Source organism: Podarcis muralis, chromosome 1 (genome assembly GCF_964188315.1).
Source record: "Podarcis muralis chromosome 1, rPodMur119.hap1.1, whole genome shotgun sequence".
Taxonomy (NCBI): Eukaryota; Metazoa; Chordata; class Lepidosauria; order Squamata; family Lacertidae; genus Podarcis; species Podarcis muralis.
The window spans coordinates 80259020-80282423 of NC_135655.1; the positions used below are offsets into that span (position 1 = coordinate 80259020).

Genomic DNA, 23404 nt, shown 5'->3' on the forward strand with positions numbered 1-23404 from the left:
TGGTGCCCGGCGCGGGCGCTCTGGCGCTTTCTCTCTGGTGCCGGAGGTGGTTGGTGGCCTTTGGAGACTGTGCTGCCTGGCGCTTCCCCTCCCCGTCCTCCTCCTCCTCCTCACCCCGTCGCCTTCCGCGGGTCTTCAGCAGCCCCGCTCCCCGATACCGCCATGTCGTGCAACTACGTGGTGACGGCACAGAAGCCCACGGCCGTCAACAGCTGCGTCACCGGTAATGGCGGGAGGGGGGGGTGCCGTGGAAAAAAAGCAGGGGGAGGGGAGGCGCGGGAGGAAGAAGTCGGTTAGGGGGCGGTTAACGGCCCGCGGTGCGTGGAGGGGAAGCCCAAAGCGAGGAGGGCCGCGTGGAGGGGGAGGAGCGGCGGCGGCGGGAGGAGCAGCTCCCCCTGCGGCCCCGGCAACTTCGCGATGTTTTCTCTCCGGCCCAGGACACTTCACCTCCGCGGAGGACCTGAACTTGCTGATCGCCAAGAACACCCGCCTGGAGATCTATGTGGTCACTGCGGAAGGGCTGCGGCCCGTCAAGGAGGTGGGCATGTATGGCAAGATCGCCGTCATGGAGCTCTTCCGGCCCAAGGTGAGCTTTGCTCTTAGGGAGGGCTGCGGGCGAATTTTGCACCCAAAGTCTTTTGGTTGTGTCCTGGAGCTGGATGGCCGCAACCAAATGCTGTCCCGGCATCGGGGTCCACATGATCTTCTCCTTGCAGCTGTTTGTTTGGCTGGCTTGTACCAGCTGTTCAGAGTTGGTGCTTAGTAAGCACCTTGTAATAGACTCTGCACCTCCCCATTGTGCAGTGTTACTACTAGCTACAACAACTTAAAATTCAGAATTAAAAACAGCCAAAACAGAGGGTCCCTGCCTGCTAGCTGTTTGAACTGCATGTTTTCTTATATTCCAATAATACGTGGGAAGAGTTGTTTCAGTTCTGCTTTGAGGGTGCCTTTGAAAAGCATGTTTGCTTTTATGGTATGACTGTGTCCTCACAACTAGTGACTAGGCTGAATTTGGTACGTAAGGGTGATGTGCTCAATACCACTTTGCCATGAGCTGATGTGCATTCATGTTTGGTCCATTCATGTTTAATACAGTTGTGATTGGACTTTGAAGAGTGCTATTTCCAAAGTGGCTTCCTTTTTGTTGCTGCTGAGGAGATCAGTCCTGGGAACTGATTCCATCTTGGACTGATCTCTGGAGGGAGGAGATATATCTGGCTCTGCCAGCCTGTCAAAGGCTTCAGCAAACTACCTAAAGAGCAATGCCTTGTGGAGCATTTGAGGCAAGATGGATGTCATCCATTAACTGAAGTTTTCCAGGAACCTTCAGAAATGGTGATTGAGTTTTTAATGGTCTTTCTAATTCACAATGCATCTACCTGGCATCCAAATAAAATTGACAGAACTACACTTTGAATTTCAGGGGGTACTCAGGCTAAAGTCAGTGCATCATAGAATGAAGAAATGCTAAATGGAAAGCAAACCACACAATGAAGAGTTTTCAAAGCATTAGTTTACATCACAAGTTTTTTTATTTGTATTATAAATTGTAAACAGCTTTGTGTTTCTGTGGGGAAAGTGGAGTGTAAATCTTCTAAATAAATGAAAGGTTAAATATGTTCTCTGGTCCAAGGTGTGGTTGAGGAGGCTTTTTCAATTGAATCTTTTTTGGCAAGACTTTCTAATTGTATTGTTTCTCCTAAGGGGGAGAGCAAGGATTTGCTCTTTATTCTGACAGCAAAATATAATGCCTGCATCCTTGAATACAAACAAAGTGGGGAGAGCATTGACATTATCACCCGAGCCCATGGCAATGTGCAGGTAAGCGGGGAGATTGGCTTAGGACTGCTTAACATTGTTGTGTATTTTGTGTAGTCCATGTTCAACCTAAGGAACGATGCCGTTCAGGTAACCATTCTTGTTGTGCTACATCTAACAATCTGCTGGGTAGATAACTGAACAGGCCATCTCCTCAGCACTTTTCTGTTGGGGTTTGAGTCTTGGTCTTCTACCGATTTATTGTTACAGTGTATTTTCTTTCAATGACTGTCATGTGCTTGTAGCTCTGCTTGTTTACACCACCACTTGTATAATATTCATATTTATTTGACTCTTTTTACTCATCCAGCTTTTCATGCTGTCCAAAATCAAACATACATTTTGCTGTCTGATCCCAACAGTCATGAACCTGCGCTCTATGACCGAATTCTGTCCTGCAGAAAGCTGATATTTGCACAGTGATTAGTATGTGCAGGAGGGGAAATAGGGGTAGGGCTGTTACCTTCATTCCGTGCTTGTGGACTTTTTGAAGGTATCTGGTTGGCCACTCATTGGAGCTGGAGAAGGGGGCCAGGGATCATGCCAACACTTGTGTTGTGCTTCTGAGGCTGTCTGAACTCCTTTTCAACTGCTGGGAGAACTGGGGCTTGATTTTGTCATGCTCTGATACGGAGGCATTTGGAGCAGCTTAGACACACACCACAACTTTGTTTTTTGCAGTCTTCAGATAAGGACTAGACCAAGTGAAAAATGAATATAAGATTTTAGCTGCAGTTCATTCATTTTCAGCTTTTTATTCTTGTTATAAAAAAGCATGCTTATGCATTCCATTGCAGCACCCATAACCTAGGTTTAAGGTGTCATTTAGCTTCTAGCTTTCATATCTAAGTTTCTAACACTGGAAGCCTTCATTGGCCTCCTCAAATCTATTTCAAATCGATATGAGAAAGGGGGCTTAGCGAAAATTGCCTCCTACTGGGTCAAAGATGCCTCTGCTGGGTCAACAAGCCATCTGTGAATGGAAAGACAGCACAGAAGTACAGCCCAGTATTTCTTTACAGCATGAGGACAATCTTTACGAGGAGCTGCCATACAGCAGAAGATTATGCTTGTGTTAAAGGGCAAAGAGCAGACTGGTACTTTTTTCAAAAACAGCTAATACAGGGGTAACACAATACAGAATTGGAAAGTATGGACTGAGCATGCACAAACTTACTATATAAAGCATCTAGTTTAACAATGAAAGGCAGAACCCATCATTCATTTGTCACATATTTAAACTGGCAATATTTGTTTGACACTGATTATAAGGCACAGGAATACCAACAGAGAAAATATTAGTGCTAGTAGAAACAGGGTACAGCGTATGTTGTAGGAAAAACTTTTTCAAACTTGAAGTAGAAGAAATTACTAGCTAGTGAACAAAAGCCAATTTGATAGATTTCAGAGGGCTCCATCCTGCATATTTCACTGAAACTGCAACATCAGACATGAAGCTTGCTGAAATGGCTTTCCCTGTTTTCTTCTAGGATCGTATTGGTCGTCCCTCGGAGACAGGTATAATTGGTATAATTGACCCAGAGTGCAGGATGATAGGACTGCGACTCTATGATGGCCTCTTCAAGGTCATTCCTCTGGAACGGGAAAATAAGGAATTAAAGGCGTTTAACATACGACTGGAGGAGCTGCAGGTCATTGATGTCAAGTTCCTGTATGGATGCCAGCCTCCAACCATCTGTTTTGTTTACCAGGTACCAATATTGGGTCTGTGTGTTAAAATGGAAATTGCTGGCAGAGCAAGTGGTGGCCAGTAGTCTCGGAACACTTTTTGATTCAGGGCTATTGCTAATGTCTAGGTTTTTGTATCTGTCAAAGCACACTTGTAAAAAGCAAAACATTTTGTCTGTGTTTGTGATATTTCACAGTTTTTATTTATTTGTAGACTGCAAAACTTGTCCCTTTTTATATCGGTATTCTGTTTTCTGCATTACGTCGTATGATATCTGTTTTCTGCATTACGTCGTATGATATCATCAACTGAATGGCCTGCTTATGTGACAATCCTGCTTTAAAAGCTTTTAATCATGATATTTCTTTTTCCTGTATCAAGTTGGCTCGCTTTATTGTTGTCCAGGCACTTTCTATTCATCTGGGGGTAGGGAGATCCATCTGTGAGACATAACTCCCATCACATGGGTTATTCATAAAATAGCAAGATCTGACAGTATTAATATTTCCAGCTTAGTATAACGATGTTGCTGCCCTATTTCCCAATGAACCATGCATTCTTGTGTAATGGTTGTTAGGCAACTGTTTAATATAACGTAGCCAATGTTTTTCACAGTAATGAGAGGCATGTGTTTTAGCTCTTCATTCTCGTATAAGGGATTTAAAATTGTTTACAAAAGTGGGATGGGAATTTTTTTAGGGCTGTGTATGGCCCCCCTCATCTGATTTGTCTTATCTGGTGCTTCCAGCTAGCCCTGATCCAGCCCCCAAAACAAATTGGGAGCCTTTACAGGTTTTAATTTAAGATTGGCTCCTTCTCTTCTTCCCCTTTCCATGTTGAGTTCGTTTAAAATCCCGATAAAACTTTTAGATGGGGTGTGTGTGTGTGTGTGTGTGTGTGAGAGAGAGAGAGAGAGAGAGAGGAAACCCTTGCAAGCTGCATCTCCTGCTCTCCTTATGTTGGCCCAATAAAATATCAGCACATATTTTTCTTGCCTTATTGGTGTAGGTAAGAATCCTTCCCTGTACCCATCCTTGGCTTCAGAGTGTATGTGCCACATAATATTAGAGCTTGGTTTGCTACCATGCCAGCTGAAAATGCTTATTCATTGCAGTGAAGTTGGAGCAGAGTTATTTTATTTTTACTTCCACTTGAGATGCCCCTGTTTGGTAGACAAAATGTCACATCCTTGTTTAGTTCAGAATAATGACCAGCTCCAGGTTCCATATTCCTTGTCACAAATCTGGATTTTTCAAAACTGTTAGCCAGGTGTGGGTGGGGTGAAATGGATGCTTTTCAGTAAACACAATTTCAAAGATCCCTTGGACAAGTAGAACTGGTTGTGTGGATCCAAGCCACTGCACTTTTTAAAAAAAAATGTGTTCTTATTATAGAACATAGACATAGAATCATAGAGTTGGACTGAAGGAACCCCAAGGATCATCTAGTCCAACGTACTGCAATGCAGAGATCTCAACACACAGTCCCTCATCCAATCTGAAACCATACTGGACCCTGTTTAGCTTTGCAAATGTGCTAGCAGCTTTATTGCTGCACCACTAGGACAATGCAGATCACACCAGTGATAGAAAGTACACTTAATCCTTTTCAGCAATACCTATATAGAAATGGAAGGTTTTGGTTGAAATAATGAGAACTCAGTTTTGGACCTCCAGACTATGTCCTCCTCAAATTTGCTCCTAAGGGTTGGAGGAACCCTCTGGAACAGATTTGTTTGTGCCATTCATGACAATACCTGTTGTTTCCATCTCTAGGATCCCCAGGGCCGGCATGTCAAGACATATGAAGTGTCTTTACGTGAGAAGGAGTTTAACAAGGGACCCTGGAAACAGGAGAATGTGGAGGCTGAAGCCTCCATGGTGATTGCAGGTCAGTTCATCTACATAAAATACCTTTATCTGTAGACGCTTAAAAATAAGCTTGCGGCTTCCTGCATATAGAAAAAGCAGCATTTTTTTCTTATTTCAGAAGCCAACTGTGTATACTTCTCAAGAATATTCCCTGTATCTTCTCCTGCAGTCATCTTGTAGCATCTGCTTCCCATTCTCCTGGTGGGATTCATGTTGCAGTGGAGCGTCTTACTTTCCTACTCGCTAATTCTCCATATTTGTTACCTTTTGTGCCCATTACTTCTTGCAGTAGTTAGCCATATATCTCTGTCCTAGTAGGATCTTGTTTCAGCCCTGGTAAATTATCTCTAGCCACTGCTCAGACTTAACGATTTCAGCTGCCTAGAGGTTAAAAAAAACAGCAGTTGCTTCTTGTATAGCAACCATCAGGTGCAATATAATGGGGAAGCTCTGTGCACCAGAGCTTCCAATTTTCTTGATTATGCTGTAGCATCTTTATAGTTCAGCCCAAATGAAATTGCATAAATCCTGCAATTCATTGAAGTGGCTTATAAGAGCATTGTGTTCTCCCCTCTTGTACAGCTTTGCAAATGATGACATATGGAGCATTAGTCACTGCATTGCTTCTCCTTTCCAAATCTGGCTCCGTGACACTGTAATGGCTTTGCTTCTCTCTCTCTCTCTCTCTCTCTCTCTCTCTCTCTCTCTCTCTTTCTTTCCCCCTTTCTCTCTGGGGAACCGGGTTCGCGTCTCCACTCCTGCACATGCAGCTGCTGGGTGACCTTGGGCTAGTCACACTTCTTTGAAGTCTCTCAGCCCCACTGAGAGCGACTGTTAGCCGCTTTGAGACTCCTTTGGGTAGTGATAAAGCGGGATATCAAATCCAAACTCCTCTTCTTCTTCTCTCTCTTTCTCTCCCTCTCCTGCTCCCCTCTCTGTCTCTGCTTTAAAAAATGTTTTTAATGGTTTTCAGATTTGCTTCTCATTTAACAAGAAGTCCAAAAGCAACTAGGCTTTTGAGGCTACAAGAGGGAAGAGAAAATGAGCCGTGTGTGGCTGCATCAGCACTACCCAGTTTACTTACAGGGCAAACCTGTAAATTGTAACACATGGCTTGTTTTCCTTGTGGACATAACGTAGTGGCACATTCTGGTGGGTGTGTTAACACAGCATGGTGGAGCATGGAGTCCCTACAGCTCCTGAATATTTCAGGTGCTTGCTTGTTTTAGGATTTGAATGTCTTTACGATTCTATCTCTCTATGGCTTTCTGAGAGAGAAACAGAGGAGTGGGTTAGAAAGAAAAACTTGAGACTTAGAAACTCTGTTTGGTTGTTTACCAGAGTACATAAAGGCTCAAACTGCATCCAGTGTCCCCAGGATGCTGTTCAGATTTACCAGTGCTTAGGAACATCCCTCTGAGTGCAAAGATCTGAAGAAAACCACGTGCCCTAGGATATTGTGGGTGGAATTTGTGCATGTGCACCGGTCCACCCCCCAGTTTAACCCTTTGTTTGATCAGGCAACTTCCTAGACAAAGCTACAGAGTCAACTGGATGGGCAAGTTGATAAGTGTCTTAAGGCTAGATCAGGATATACTGTACTTTTCTGTGTATAAGACTATATTTCCCCCCTATTTTTTCAAGTTTAAATTTGGGGGGGTCGACTTACAGACAGATAGTGCATATGGGGGATTTCTTTATTTGGAGTCCCCCAAAATAGGGGGCATGTTATACATGGAAAAATAGGTTCACCTGGCTAGCTTTGTGAGAGGCCTGCAAAGAATATGTAAACTTAATTTATTTTCTTGCCAGCCTATATTTAATGTGGTGTAATAAGGCTGTCCAAAAGTGAATTCAGTTGCAAGATGAAAAACTCATTGTGAAATAACAGCTGCACTTGTTGCTGCTAATAGATATCACTAACATTATGCAACCAGATATATGTTTAGCATGTTGACTTCCTTAAATTCCTCTCTTGGTTTGTTACTTCTCTCTTAGTCCTTGGAGTATGCGTTCACTCTTCTTACAAACTGCTTTGTTCCCTTGAAAAGGTGGCTGTCTTTCTGTGGTCAACAGGAGATTCTGTGTGTAACAAACTGCAGTTAGGTGAGAATATAATTAAGTGCACAAAAGCAGAGATGGGAGGATCCCATACAGAATAAGAAGAAAGGGGGAAGGGAGATCTTTTATTTTTTTATTTACTAGAATCTCTTTTCTTGCTGAATATTCCGTTTTTCTGTTTGTGATGCTTAAAAAGAAAATAAAAAATCACGTGCCTGTTCCAAACACATTCCTTACAGTGCCTGAGCCATTTGGAGGGGCTATAATCATTGGACAAGAATCCATCACCTACCACAACGGTGATAAATATTTGGCTATAGCCCCACCCATCATCAAGGTGAGTACATGTTTCTCTCTTTGAAATATATTTTGTTTAAAGCTGGAAGTACCATCCACTATGTGTGTGAATGTGGTGTGGTATACTATATTGGCTACCTCAAAATTGGATGGGGGGATATTTTTATGAACCTACCTGTGTTGAAAACCTTCTTTCCCATGATTTCTGAGGTTTGCTATAGAAAGGTACAAGTATTTGCCTATCCTGAATGCTTTGCTTGCCCTCTGAGAGCAAACTGATTCAGTGATCAGCCCATAAAGCACTGCTGTTAATCAAATCAGTTCTCTTTGACTTCTGTGATATGGGCATGTAGCTAGATAGTATGTGATGTTGTCACAATCAGTATGTGATTCCTGGTTAAGGAAAGTAGAGGCATTTCCTAACTAAGCAGGAGATAGGGGAATGAATGACAGTGAACATTTTTGAAAAGGGGAAATATTTCCCTTCCCTTCCAACAAAGCACAATTTTCCACACAGAAATGGAAACAGGTGAATTGGCACAGTCTAGATTGTGTAGTTTTAAAGCAACTTTACAGAACCTTGAAGGGGCAGCATGTGCGAGACTCATCAGGTGGTATCTCTGTTGGCCTCATCACAGCAACCTATGGTAAATGCAACAGTCGAGAAGTAAAATGTAATGGCCTGTCAGTCAAGATTGCTACAACTAAAGTACTCTCTACCAATAATAGCTGTGGCAACACAAGAAGGATAGGACCAGGATATTTTATGTTAAGCCATGCTTTTAGATTTTTCACTTTCTTTAAAGCTTCCCAAATGCATTTTTAGGAGGGAATCAAAGTATTCAAAGAGCAGTTCAGTGTAAATGCCATCTTGGTTCTCTGAAGAGTTCTAAATAATGCCTCTTTTGTGAAACAGCAAAGTACAATTGTATGTCACAACCGTGTGGATCCAAATGGGTCTCGTTACCTTCTGGGGGACATGGAAGGCCGCCTCTTCATGCTACTACTGGAGAAGGAGGAGCAGATGGATGGTGGCATCAGTCTCAAGGACTTGCGTGTGGAGCTTCTTGGAGAGGTAGTTCTTATTCCTTCCTCCCATTTCTGGGGCATTTGGTGTGAAACAAATTGGCAAAGCCATTTGGGCAGTTAAAGTGAAGGTGGAGAAAGAACCCCTAGCAAAGATTGACCACTTGAATCTTTCTCCAAACACGTAACTTTCAGTGCTGTCTCATAAAGCATTTGCACCCAGCTTGCCCTAAGAAACCTAAGCAGTGCTGTGTTCAGGTGTTACCTAAAGAATTGTCTTAGAGAATCAATAAATGTAGGATTTCCCTCAGTTGTGACTCTCTGTCTCTGTGAGAGGATTTGTCACAGATCTAATTGTGTTTCCATTTCTTAGTTTTATTTTATTTATTATAACATTTGTATCCCAGTCTTCCTCAAATGAGCTCTGAGTAGTGTGTTCATCTCACAAAAATCCAGTGAGGTAGATTAGGCCAAGAAAAGAGTCCATGCTTTTCCAAGGCTGTCCACCAAGTTGTATGGTCACGAGGATTTGAATCTTGGTTTCCTCTAGAAGATCTCCAGGTTCTGTCTGCAGCACCACACTAGCTTATGTTTCAGAACCTGATGACTGGCAATTCTTTTCATTTGTTGTAAAATATAAGCAGATTAACAAAGTATTTTTAAAGTTGTATTCCACCTTGAGGGCCCCTTGGGGCAGAACAATAATTTTAAAATACTTTTAATAAATAGTAATTAACTGCGTAAGTAAATGTTTTTAAAAGACTTACTTTTTCTGTATTTTATTCTCAACTAGACATCCATTGCTGAATGCCTGACTTATTTAGATAATGGCGTTGTGTTTGTTGGCTCTCGGCTTGGGGACTCCCAACTTGTGAAGGTAAAATGTAGCCCTCAGTGAACCTGTGAATTTTTCACCCGCAAATAGTTGCTCAGCTGTATTCTACCAGATGTATATTTAAATGCTATGGGCGGGTGAACACTGAATTTATTTCTACCATCTCTTGGAGCTCTGTGTAGTATTTTTGGCAGGCTCTGTTCTATTTTTGTTTTCTTGAGAAATTTAATCTTATTTTCATTCCTAGCTCAACGTAGACAGTAATGAGCAAGGATCATATGTTGTCGCCATGGAAACCTTCACCAATCTTGGCCCCATTGTGGACATGTGTGTGGTAGATCTTGAAAGGCAAGGCCAAGGGCAGGTAAATTTTGGTTCTTCCTTCCCTATGAAATGTCTGACCTCACTAGGAGCGGCGTTTTGTGTACTTTAAAAAATAATGCTGCATTTTAATCTCATCTTTCCTCTTAAGTTATTCAGAGGAATAACTGAGGTCCTCCCTCATTTTATCCCCAGATCAACCCTGTATGGTGGGTTAGGCTGATAAACAGCCCATGACCTAGCCCATGATCATCCAGTGGCTAAACAGAACTTTGAACAAGGGTCTGATATGCTATCCTTACATTGCATGATTTTAGAGGAAACTTTTCCTCTTATTTTCTGTCCTTTGTAAAGGCCTTTGGCTATATACAATAAAAATGGACTTGACCATGACATGCTATCCAATGGGCATCACAGTGTGCTCATACACCTACTGAGGCCCCATGCCCTTCCCAGTTTTTAATTTAAAAAGATTTTTTTTGGGGGGGGGGGGTCCCTTTGCAGGCAAAGGTTGCCTCCTTTTTTGCCTCTTTTTTTTTTTTTAAGGATCTGGGGGTGTTGGTATGTTTTTTGTATGGTGGTGGTAGGTGAGGAATTTCTGACCACCGCCAGATTTACTTCTGTGAATAGGTGTCTTGTGTGCACATGACAGTTTCTTAGGTTTCCTAATGTGACCCAGGGCACTGTCTAGTTAATCTGATGATAGATTGAAAATTGTTGCTCCTCTCCAGCCATGAACGTGCTAAAGTCGAGAGACAATTTCAGAGAACTTTAACTTAGCCCCCTAAGTAGTGGGTCCATTTTGGAAATATATTTTATTTCCTACAGTATGGTGGCAGGCTGTAATGTATTGTCTCCTTTCAGAGATTTGCTTAAATGCCTCTCTGGTAGATTGTAGGAAAAGCTTCCTTATCTTCAGGAACTGAATTGGATTAAATGCAATGCCCATTACCCATTTAATATGGCCATTATTAATGTCAGAGTGTTTTAATGGCTGTTCTTTGCTTTCCCCAGCTGGTTACTTGCTCTGGTGCTTTTAAGGAGGGCTCTCTGAGAATCATCCGGAATGGAATTGGGATTCATGAACATGCCAGCATTGATCTCCCAGGGATTAAAGGTGTGTCATCATGATATAAATTAATAATTTGTGGCACTCTCTCAAGTGAGGATAATGCATATTGCTCAAAGTGGAAATTTTGTGAATGAGCTTTTCACGCTAAAAAAAGCAAACACATGATTCTACCCCTCATGGGTGTCCAGAAAGGAATAGAAAATGGTGGGCAAGTGGTTAGTGAAGACTTACAGAGGAGGCTGGCAGGTTTTGGGTAGATAGGATTGTAATATTTCAATGCTTTTCTGTTCCTTCTTTTGAATTGCCTTTCTTTACTCTTCTTTCTTTACCTTCTGTATCATGTTCTTTACCTTTGTTCTGTATTCTGTGGAGGCTAAAATCTTAGACTGGGAGAAGATTACATAATGGTTTGTATAATTTATTCTAGCCTAGAACTGAGAATAGTTGGCACAGGGTAAACACTGTATGGTGCCTTAGAAGTAGTGAGGCAGGAGAACGTGCTGGCTTGGCACTTCTGAGTTACGAGATCCCTTGGTCTTTTGTGTTCTCTTGATAAAATATGTTTTTATGTCTCTGCACTGCAGGATTGTGGCCTCTGAGGTCAGACTCACACCGTGAAACTGATAATACCTTAGTGCTGTCTTTTGTGGGTCAAACCAGGTAGGAGAAATGCTGATGTTTTGTAGGGCTGAAAGTGGAGTTGAAAATTTGTATGTCTTTGCTGATAATTTTGACCAGGTCTTCCTACATTTTGCAGGGTTTTGATGCTGAATGGGGAGGAAGTAGAGGAGACCGAATTGACAGGATTTGTGGATGATCAGCAGACCTTTTTCTGTGGCAATGTAGCCCATCAGCAGCTAATCCAGGTAACAAGCAAGCGTTTCTTGAAGATAAAACCTTTAAAGTAGGAGTGGCTAACTTCTCACCCTCTGATTGTTGCTGGACTACAGTTCACATTATCTCTATCCATTGGCCATGCTGGCTGGGCTGAAGGGACCTGATGGGCAACATCTGGAGGGCAACAAGTTAGCCACCACTGCTTTTAAAGTATGCATCCTATCAGGAGTGAAATATCAGGACTGTGATGCATGGACAGAGGCCTAAAAACAACTTTCCTTTGAGTCAGGAAGAGATACCTATTTTTGTTTCTTTCTTTAGATAACATCTGCTTCAGTACGGCTTGTCACTCAGGAGCCCAAAGCCCTTGCAAGTGAATGGAAAGAGCCAAATGGGAAGAACATCAGTGTGGCTTCCTGTAACAGCAGTCAAGTGGTGGTGGCTGTGGGGAGAGTGTTGTACTATCTAGAGATCCACCCCCAGGAACTCAAGCAGATAAGGTGCATGTGAACTGCAGCTGGGACATTTTGTGCTGACTCTCTTAGACTCACTGTAATACTGACATGTTTCCTCCTTGTCAGCTGCACAGAGATGGAGCATGAAGTGGCCTGCCTGGACATCACTCCCCTGGGAGACACCAGTGGCATGTCCCCTCTGTGTGCTATTGGCCTTTGGACTGACATCTCAGCCCGTATTCTTAAGCTGCCCTCGTTTGACCTCTTACACAAGGAGATGTTGGGAGGAGGTATGAGCGGCTTGTGTGTTTTCTATATTGGGAAAGGCAAATGCTGCTAAGGGCGATCTGAACGAACTCTGTTCCACTTTCTGTAGAGATCATCCCACGTTCCATTCTGATGACCACTTTTGAGAATAGCCATTACCTGCTTTGTGCCCTGGGAGATGGGGCTCTCTTCTACTTTGGACTGAACATTGAGACAGGTGAGGTTTTAGCCTCCTCCTCCTCAAACTTTCTTTCTCTGTAACGGTCATTTTGAGGGCCAACTTAGATATGACATCCAGAGATTCGTGATGAGGTATGTTGCCATTGTTATTGAAGGTGATAGCTGCTGCCAAACAGTTCAACCATTTCCCTTTACCCCATTTGCTTCATTTCAGTCATGTACATTAAATCATCCCCCAAATGGTGCATGCCCCACAGAGCATGCAAATACCAATACACTATGTGTATGTTGGCCCCAATGGGGGAAAGAGTTTAAACAAGGAAAGCAGCATGCAGGGAAAGGGTTAACACACACACAACACCCTGACTCTTACCCAGATTCCCTCCTCTCCCACACACTTTTATCTTAAAACAAACACAGCGGGTGTCTAATTGCAGATGTTCTGCTCCTAGAATCTGGTTTGGCCTTGAGAATAGAACATTTGGGAGATTCTCCCCCAAAAGACTGCAATCTACTCAGGATATCTATACTGCGAGACTGTTGTCTGCTTCTTTTGGGCAGCTGTTTTAAGGGAATCTTTCTGCTTTCTGTCTGGAATGGATTTCTGTGGAAAGTGAAAAGACACAGTGGTCTTGATACTCTTTAGCCGAGTGAGAGAATTTAGTAGGTTAATCTGCATGTGGTGGACAAACAGCAGTCACACTCCTGCTAGTTGATTTCCCCCCCTTGCTTTCTCTTGGTAGGTAACCCCTCCTGCTATACTTTCCCACAACAGGTTTGCTGAGTGATCGTAAGAAAGTGACACTGGGAACCCAGCCCACTGTTTTAAGGACCTTTCGCTCCCTCTCCACCACCAATGTGTTTGCCTGCTCTGACCGCCCGACTGTGATATACAGCAGCAACCACAAACTGGTCTTCTCCAATGTCAATCTTAAGGAGGTGAACTACATGTGCCCTCTCAACTCAGATGGGTACCCTGACAGGTGGGTGTGCTCTGTTTCTCCTCTTTAAGAAGCCTATTTTCCCACAGAGCATCCACGCTGCCTCCCTGCTCAGCCCTACTTGATATGTGGACACGGCAGTTCTCTTCTGGCTGTTTCAGAGCGAGTATATGGTAGCAATGAACACTGGCAATACTCAATCTTCTGGGTCTGCCTGCTTAGACGTTATAGAGATCACAAAGCTAGCTTTTTTGCTTTCAAAATCCAGTATTGAAACAATAGCAAAATAGCAAAGCAGTCTTCTAAATGATGAGCAAAAAGTAATCCTTTACATCAGGGTTATTCACTTGAGTGTGAAGGAGATGACTTTTTGAATTCCTGTTCCTTCTCTTCTCCTTTAAACTTCTGATAGGTTCCCCTGCTTTTAAATGAACTGCCTCTGATTCCTCCCACAGCCAGTTTAAAATCTTCAGAAAGCAATTGGAAATTATGCAGTTATTGGGGGGCGTCGTGGATGGATTATTGTTTTGCTTGTTATGTTATGTATTCATATGCTTTTTTCTTCTTCTGTACACCACCCTGTGATCCTTGGATGAAGGGCTATATAAAAATTTAATAAATAATATCTCCCCCCCCCCCCCCCCCGCTCATCAGAGGGACCTTAGTTCACCCCATATTGGAATAAATCACCTGCGTTTTCATGGTATATTTCAGTCCCAACATCTAACTGTATGTTACCTGAAATCATTATTCATCCTATAATACCACTGACTGATTCTGGTGTTTTTTAAATCTTTCATTGTATTCATTCAAGTTGATAAGTAACCAGGATAAGTAGAGTGCCTGGTAAGCTACTCCTTAGTGTTTTGCATCATTTATTCTGAAGTGGGGCTGATAGTTCATAAACTGCCGTATTTTTCGCTCTATAAGACGCACCAGACCACAAGACGCACCTAGTTTTGGGAGGAGGAAAACAAGGGAAAAAATATTCTGACTCTCAGAAGCCAGAACAGCAAGAGGGATTGCTGCGCAGTAAAAGCAGCAATCCCTCTTGCTGTTCTGGCTTCTGTGATAGCTGTGCAGCCTGCATTCGCTTCATAAGATGCACACACATTTCCCCTTACTTTTTAGGAGGAAAAAAGTGAGTCTTATAGAGCAAAAAATACGGTAATTTCCTTCAGGAGTGGGGAGAATACAGTGATGAGGTAGAACAGGCATGAGGTTGGTGTTTATGCCTCAGCATTGTGTGTGCATATGTTCTCTTTTACTGTGGCTTTCCAAAGGAAGTTTCGGAAGCTAAAAAGACAGGTTGATGGGGAATACTGTTGGGAGAAGAGAAGAAACAAACTTGGTGTCAATACCACATTCACTCTGCCTTTTCACAATCATCCCCCCTATAATAGGTTATCTATCATGGGGAACTGGTGGCCCTTCAGGTTTTGTTTAATTCATTGATACCAGCTAGCATAACCAGTGGTCAGGGGTGATGGAAGTTGAAGTCCGATAGGTTCCGCATCCCTAGTCTACGTTATCAATGCAAGGATTGTATTCCACTCCCTGCACAACCTTCCTTCCCCTGCCTCTTACTATCCACATGCTTTATTTGTTCCTGATGTCTGTGTAGGAAGTCCTTGGTAAAGCAAGAAATCTCATTTAACACATACTACTTCTTTTGCTTATCTTTTTAACTTACTGCAAGTCTTGGTAGGATAAATACCAACACTGATGCATTTCTTAAACTGGGGGTTATTTTATTGCTTTAGTTAGCTATGTGGATAGGAACCCTAGATTCAAGAGGCCCTATGTGTAGTGGTGGAAGAACAATTTTTAAAATTTAAAGTGAAATGCCTTATATGTCCTTATTTTGCAGCCTGGCTTTAGCCAACAACAGCACTTTGACCATTGGCACCATTGATGAAATTCAGAAGTTGCACATCCGTACTGTTCCCCTTTATGAGTCACCCAGGTGAGCAAAGCGAGAAAAGAGTACCTCCAGGGGCTCTAATAGAGAGGTTTTAGGGGTGGGATAGAGTGATATCATTTCTGTCTGCATTCCTGTGACAATGTAGAAAGCAGCATAGGTAGGAGTGTATTAGTAGTTGTAGCTTTGTTTATTCTTGCCTTACCTATGTGTCCCTTTTTGTCATGCAGGAAGATCTGTTATCAGGAAGTATCTCAGTGTTTTGGCGTGCTCTCCAGTCGCATTGAAGTTCAGGATGCCAGTGGAGGCACCACTGCACTGAGACCCAGTGCAAGCACCCAGGTGAAAGGAACTTCCTTGCAGATACCTCTCTGCAATATGCCATGCAAGCAGCTGGCATTGGTATCATGATTTCTTGCAGCTACATCAGAGGGAATTTATTTTGCTTAGCATTCTGATCATTCCTGCTTTTGTGAGATTGAGTGCTTTTAGCAGGCTAGTCTTGTCCTTTCCTTGCACAATAATATAATTTGAGTGGATAGTTGTGTGTGGCTTTTGAATTTAATGTCTCTGTTTTATGCTAGGAACAAATATTTTGGGCTGCCCAACACATTGAGGCACCTCCAGTTATTCAAACTTTGTCTCCTAGTTTTCTAGTGTCAAAATGTCCTGGGGATCTGCTCATAACTTTACTTAAGTTTCTCTTTTTTATGAACAGATCCCCAGGGGATTTTGACCCTTCTTCTAGGCTAATTTCCAAGTGCCTCTTCAGTAAACAGGAAACCTGGCAATACAGATCTGCTGCTTAATTCTCCCTGACCCTTTCCATTGCCTTCTTCCCCTCCAATCCATATATGGTCCTATTCTTCATATGCTTGGTGTATCTTGATCTCTGATGTGTGTTCATGGTCAGAAGGAAAGGATATACTTGCCTCATTCATTGGGGTTAGGTTATTTCCGTTTCCATGGCCTCCAGAAGTAGTTTGAAAGAGTTCTTCCCTTCATGTTTCAGGCCCTCTCCAGCAGTGTGAGTTCCAGCAAGTTGTTCTCTAGCAGCACAGCCCCACATGAGACCTCATTTGGCGAAGAGGTAGAGGTGCACAACCTACTCATCATAGATCAGCATACATTTGAAGGTAATCCTCTGCTACTAATTTCCCTTATGAGAAGTCTGCTTTTTGAGAGGCATTTAAGCATGTGAAAAGGGACTGGGAAGGGTAACTTGGAAGCACATGCTGGCATGAGAATGTGCTGAACAGACATTTTTTTTTAGTTTCATAGTTACCTATGTCTAACTAGATGCTCCAGCTGAGCTTTCTCTCATTTTTTCACTTTTTTGTCTTCAGTTCTTCATGCTCACCAGTTTCTGCAGAATGAGTATGCACTAAGCCTCGTCTCCTGCAAGCTGGGCAAAGACCCCAACACATATTTTATTGTGGGCACAGCTATGGTGTATCCGGATGAGGCCGAACCAAAGCAGGGGCGTATTGTGGTGTTCCACTATTCTGATGGTAAGAGTTGGAGGTTTGAATCAGATTTAAGGCCCTCTGGATATTGCTGTTTTTGCCTGCAGAATTGTCTCTTGCTTATGAGAGGTTTTAGCTTCCAGGGTCTTCTATTGTAAAAGTCTTGCACACGGTTTTCAATGTTATAAGAACTGCCTTAATTGCTTCAAGTGGGGGAAAAATAAGCATATCAGGGAAACCATTTTTTAAAATCACAGCTTCTTGCAATGACATGAATTCATTGCAACTTGTTGCCATTTTTGAGCAGCTTCTTGACCTATCTTGTCTCTCCCAATCGTCAATAGGGAATACTTTAGGGAGATTGCATGGGTAATACTAGTTTAATGTGGTGTTGAGAATCATTTTGAGCGACACGTGTACAAATAAAGTGACAATAGTTATATGCTAACTGTGCCACAGAAGGATTTCTTTTTCATCGGAGAAATGAAAGCTGTTGATGAAATTACTGTGAAGTTGTTATGTTGCACGAAAAAGACAAACAACATATTAAAATCATGAATCTGAATAAAATGTCAAGCACTGTTGTTGATCCTTAGTGACATGCTATTTTAGTGTTGCAAGAGTGGGATAGAGCATTCAGAGAGGCAGAGAAATAGCAATCACTATAGCAGTTCCCATCCCAACAAACACCAATGCCATACAGGGCTAGGCCTCTTCCCACTTCAGAGACCTCATGTTTCTTATACAGAAAGAACTTGGTATAAGCAATGGAGGAGGCTGCATCTTGTGGCACAGACCTTCCTAATCTTGCCACTAAACTGTGCCTATAGTGAAACATTAAGCACATGCATGCATGCAGTGCTTCCAAGGCCAGTCTATCATAGAACTATAGAGTTGGAAGGGACCCTGAGGATCATCTAATCCAACCCCCTGCAATGCAGGAATATGCATCTGTCTCATATGGGGATCTAACTTGTAACTTGGTGTTATCAGTATCATAATAATGCTCTGGCTATAGCTAAGTCTAGCTCCTCATTGAGATGTGGGCAGCACAAGCCCTTTTTAATTACTGTTGTATTGATGTGTATCCTAGGTAAATTGCAGAGTCTGGCTGAGAAAGAAGTGAAAGGAGCTGTTTATTCCATGGTGGAATTCAATGGAAAACTCTTAGCTAGCATAAACAGCACGGTAAGGCTTCCAGGAGCTTTCGCATCCATGTCTTTCAGGGCTGGGGTTATTTGAGCAGGAGTGCACCTGACCCTGTTGTGATGTCCCTGGCTCTGTCTCAGCTGTGACATACACCTTTCTGTTCTGCCAGGTGCGGCTATATGAGTGGACAGCAGAGAAGGAGCTTCGTACCGAATGCAATCATTACAATAACATCATGGCCCTCTATGTGAAGACGAAGGGAGACTTCATCTTAGTTGGAGATCTAATGCGCTCTGTCCTTTTGCTTGCCTATAAGCCCATGGAAGGGAACTTTGAAGAGGTATTGATTATGGTTGTTACCTTATTGAGTACAGCAGTCAAGAGGCCCTCATAAAGAGCTTCAGAAAAGAAAATAACATTTGACAGGAACAGGGGCAGCTTTTCATGACTTTTGGCCACGGTGTTCTCACGACAGCGCGTTAAGGGGAGGAGTTTTGAACTTGAATTGTCAAGCCTACTTGACCAAGGCTGGCCTTATCACTGAGTAGTGTAAGATGTGTGCCTCAGGCTGCAGATGTTTGGATTTCAGTCTTTAAAGGCAACTAAATTGTCAATTCAGTGTGTGCTTATTATTGGAAGGGAGGCATCATATGGACTTCCCAGCTCAGGAGCCAAGTATCTATTCAAGCCTGTTTGGAGTTCAGTATTGGCCACATTTGTGGAATGAATAAATATTTGTCTAAAGATGATTAACAGTAGCTTAGAATTTTCTGCCTGAGGCAGAGATTGGAACCACATACTTACATGCATGTATAAATGTATATATATTCTGCTGAGGCTGGTTTCTTCCACACAAAGTCTTTCTTGTGCTGCATTCCACTATCTTTGTCCTACCTCTCACCCCATTGTTATTAGTTGCCCTTTGGGGTACAAAAGATCCTATAGCTACAGTGCAGTTTTGATTGTGCTAGGAATATAATGAATTTCAACAGCAAATGACTTATTCTTCCCTTTTAGATCGCTCGTGACTTTAATCCAAACTGGATGAGTGCTGTGGAAATTTTGGACGATGACAACTTCTTAGGGGCAGAGAATGCATTTAACTTGTTTGTGTGCCAGAAGGACAGGTGAGATGCCTCCCCAAAAGGATGGATTGAAGCAGCATGCATGTGGCAACTACACCTGGGAATTGAGGTGTGGTGGTTGCCCTGTCATTTCTCCTAGCTGATTTTCTGTGTTGCAGTGCTGCCACAACTGATGAGGAGCGCCAGCATCTGCAGGAGTTTGGGCTGTTCCACCTGGGGGAGTTTGTCAATGTCTTCTGTCATGGGTCTCTGGTCATGCAGAATCTGGGTGAAACATCCACACCAACACAGGGCTCGGTCCTTTTTGGCACAGTCAATGGAATGATTGGTAAGGTTAGAGCCAGCCAGGGACCTTCTATCTCTCCATGTAGTAATGAAAAATGTCCCATTCACTGTTTGCTGCTATGGAATATGGGGATGGGGTGGGCTACTGCTAACTTGGAGTTTTAGTAAAAGGAATTGAAGTAATAGAGACCTTGGGTGAAGAATATACATGCACGTCCCGCTATCTGAACACAATGCTTTCCCAGGAAATTGTTCATTTGCATAACAAGCTGATGGTTTCCATTATTTCCTATTGGAACATTTATAATCTGTGATTTGTCTGCCCCCCCCCCTCCCTGGTTTATGTCTCAAACTGCTGTAGCCAAAAAGCAAAAGACAAAGGAAAAACTGCTGCCTGTCTGATCTCTCCTGCTCCCTGAATTGTCCAATCTTTCTCCCTCCCTCCCTTGCAGTTCAGCTTTTAAATTAGGCAGCATCCTCAAAGTCCTTAGGTGGAGATTGAAATGATAACTCTTGAATACAGTTTGAAAATATCGTTTTAACAGTTGTCCTTCTCCATAGGACTGGTGACTTCGCTGTCAGAAAGCTGGTATAATCTCCTGCTGGATGTGCAGAACCGACTTAACAAAGTCATTAAGAGTGTAGGAAAGATCGAACACTCCTTATATCCTTTCTTTGTCTCACCATTGTCCTATTCATTGTGCAAAATGCTTAAGAATACTATGTCAAAAATTCCACGCATATTGAACCAGAGCAGATTCCAACGTATGGTTAGCAGAGTAAAAGAACTTAAACACGTTGCAGGATTCCCCCCAAAAATAGACTCGAGGCAATTAATCTTTCATCCAGCAGAGCTTTACTGCTACTGAAGGTAAATGAGCATAATGGTCACAAATCCAATACATTCAGGATTGGCCCTGTCCATAAGAAATCCAGTTGCAGCTTACTTGACTTAAACTTACAATAACTTACAGTAAGACTAAACCTTAACACTAAGTATGCTATATGCAGAGCATCACACCAGAAGGAAAGAGAGATAGAAAAGAGTGAAACCCAGTGTAGTGGTTTGGAGTTACTCGTGCGTAAGCCGACCCCATTTGGGTGCTTGGTTGCCTGGTTAAACCCTTCGGACTGCACAGCCCATCTCCGCTTGACTGCCTCAGTCACTGGCAGAATCTGTCTGTGGGCGTTTCTTAAACCTCTGCCAGCATAAAAGCTGTTTGACACCTAATCGTCTCCGCCTCTCATTGCGCGGGAGTCTCCTGCGCAGGGTGGGCGTGGGTAGTGGAGTGCTTGGGCTCTTTTCACTGACTTCCAGGGAAGAATCCCGGAGCCCTTCCACCTCCTCTTCCCCTTGCTCTCCTGGACTCTTGGTGTCACGCGTATTTCCTTCCCCTTCCACCAAGCTGAGTCTCCCCCTTGTGCTAGGACCTTCACCTGTAGAATCTGAGACCCTCTCCTCCCGTGTCTCCGATGTCAGTTCCCTGACACCCAGGCTTCTACTGGCCTCATTATATAGTCAGCATGACCTTGACAGAAAGAGATAACAGAACCAGTTTAAGCCAGCTGTACTCAGCTTCTCTGAATAACTGAAAAATCATGAACCTTCTGCTTGTTTCTTTCACACAGAGAAGCTTCCAGAACCCTCTTGAATTAATTAGAATAGGAAAAGATCTCTACACACCAGATCAGTACTTTCTGTACCAAGAAATGCAAACTGACATACTAGACGCAGTACAAGGATATTTTTAAAAGGCTGGTCCCTGCCTACAGACTTTACAACACATAGCAATAAATGAAAGAATGGGGAGGGGAGGAAGGGAAGGGAAGGAGCATGAATGTAATCTGAACCCCAAATGACCAACATGGTTATAAGAATGGAAGAGGAGAAAGGAGTTAAAAGAGATGTGTGTCGAAGAGAGAGATCTAAAAATCTTTCTAAGGAAGATGAACAAAGTGAACATCACATGACAGGGCAGTCCGAGCATAGATAGCAACCAGAGTTAAAGATGAGGAATGACAAAAAGGAAGCCTTAACTAAGAGAGGAGTGGGGTGCAATGAATAAGATTATAATAATAATAAATTTTATTTATATCCCGCCCTCCCCAGCCGAAGCCGGGCTCAGGGCGGCTAACAACAGTACATATAGATACATATAGAAAGACATTATGTATTTTTTAAAGTAGGGTTACATTTTTTTCTTGATTTTACTGTCTTTTTGTATACTGCTTTGAGGTTTTCTGTTTTTTACAATCAAGCAGTGTATAAACTTTATGAAATAAATAAGATGGTAGCTGCAGAAAGCTTTCTGCAGACCACAGTGATTGATTGGGTGTTTAAGCAGTGATACAATCTTTTAGGTGTCCCAGTTAATTATAGGAAGGTCAGTTAATGTTACACTGCACCACTTTTGTCATGTGTTTACTCATGCCATTTTTGTTCGTGAAGAGCATGAGAATCTGTAAGAGTTTGTTCTTTTAAGGCTGGTGTTGCCAAATGGTTTGTTTCCTTGATTCATGACTGTACCTGGAGATCATTTCATACAGAACGCAAGACAGAGCCAGCTACAGGATTTATTGATGGAGACTTAATTGAAAGCTTTTTGGACATCAGCCGACCCAAGATGCAAGAAGTTGTGGCTAATCTACAGGTAGGATGGGAAAACTAATCACCTGTTAGAAGTTCTTGGGACAGCCTTTCTCATTCTTGAGAGGCCATAATGCTGTGCTCACTAGCGTGGGAGCAAATACCATTAAACTTGGCGAGTCTTCGTTGTTTTTATTAGCATACAAAGCATTGCCCCAATAAGAGACTAAGAAGCGGTATACACCTTCACTGTTGTTTCCAAAGGTAGCTTCTGACACCTCTTTTTGTTTCAGATTGATGATGGCAGCGGAATGAAGAGGGAAGCCACAGTGGATGACCTGATCAAGATTGTGGAAGAGCTCACCCGTATCCACTAGCTGGATGAGGAGATACTTTGCAGCTCCTTCCTCTGTGCTAGCGTATGGAGTCTTTCCCACCTGCAGCTGGGGTCCCCTAGCCAGTTGCCCTGTAACACTTTAGAGGCAGTAGCAACGCGCCTGGGTGAAAGTGGGGAATCTCTCTGAACTGAAGCCATCTCGCTAGGGACTTGTGGATGCAATGTTGGCTGTTGATGACATAAGGCTCTGCTTGGATTCACCAACCCAGTACTGGTCTCAGCCAGTTATTCCCATTGAGTAACGGCTAGCAGTTGGCAAAGGTGCGCCCCCTACCTAGACTCTTCCCACAGCTCATTCACCATTGTCTTTTAGTATCTTTTTTGGATTTTTCTTTTTGTTGTTCCTTGTGTTTTGAAGTGGGAGTCTTTTTTTCCTCTTCATCTATTTGGATGGCGTATGGCTAGATGGCTGTGTCTGGTGTCGGGGAGATGGGAGTTGTGCCTGTCTGGGTAGGGAACTCAAGTGGGTCGAAGGCTGCTCTTCCCCTGGGCCTTTCTGCTCATTCAGGGAGAAGGGGCTGGAAAACAAAAACAAAAAATATTTCTGTTGTTGGTTTTGGAATTTTACCAAATAAAAGTAGTCCAAGAGGAAAGGTTTGGTTGTCATAATCTCCCCCACTCTACTTCAGTATCTCTATTAGGCCAGGGGGAGAAAATCTTATATTTCACACGCTTGTAACACATTGCATTGCACACAAGAGCACGGAAGGTCTGGCAAGCTGTCCTTGAGCATTTTACACAGAAAGGTGGAATGTTGTTTTTTAATTTATTTTTTATTCCATTTCAGCAAGGGTACCTGAGCTATAGATATACAGTGGTACCTCAGGTTAAGTACTTAAT

The 23404-nt window shown here is 42.9% G+C and overlaps 1 protein-coding gene across 1 annotated transcript; it reads left to right on the top strand.

The window, feature by feature from the left end:
• Nucleotides 1-19: 19 nt before the first annotated feature.
• On the top strand, nucleotides 20-23157 carry DDB1 (damage specific DNA binding protein 1). Its single transcript, XM_028737321.2, has 27 exons — nucleotides 20-223; nucleotides 438-586; nucleotides 1708-1824; nucleotides 3312-3533; nucleotides 5287-5401; nucleotides 7683-7780; nucleotides 8657-8815; nucleotides 9560-9643; nucleotides 9849-9965; nucleotides 10937-11039; nucleotides 11579-11654; nucleotides 11752-11860; nucleotides 12153-12331; nucleotides 12413-12576; nucleotides 12663-12770; nucleotides 13509-13716; nucleotides 15545-15640; nucleotides 15826-15937; nucleotides 16608-16731; nucleotides 16942-17106; nucleotides 18155-18249; nucleotides 18380-18550; nucleotides 19228-19337; nucleotides 19454-19623; nucleotides 20142-20244; nucleotides 22108-22231; nucleotides 22461-23157. The coding sequence occupies exons 1-27, from the start codon at nucleotides 163-165 to the stop codon at nucleotides 22542-22544; spliced, it is 3423 nt and encodes a 1140-aa protein (XP_028593154.1). The 5' UTR covers nucleotides 20-162; the 3' UTR covers nucleotides 22545-23157.
• Nucleotides 23158-23404: the final 247 nt, after the last annotated feature.

What these genes read in the sequence shown, in the direction of transcription:
- DDB1 (XM_028737321.2), top strand. Translation starts at nt 163, where the DNA reads ATGTCGTGCAACTACGTGGTGACGGCACAGAAGCCCACGGCCGTCAAC. An exon ending in CCCATCAGCAGCTAATCCAG is followed by an intron (nt 11,861 to 12,152) that starts GTAACAAGCAAG and finishes TTCTTTCTTTAG; the next exon opens with ATAACATCTGCTTCAGTACG. An exon ending in AAGTTGTGGCTAATCTACAG is followed by an intron (nt 22,232 to 22,460) that starts GTAGGATGGGAA and finishes TTTTTGTTTCAG; the next exon opens with ATTGATGATGGCAGCGGAAT.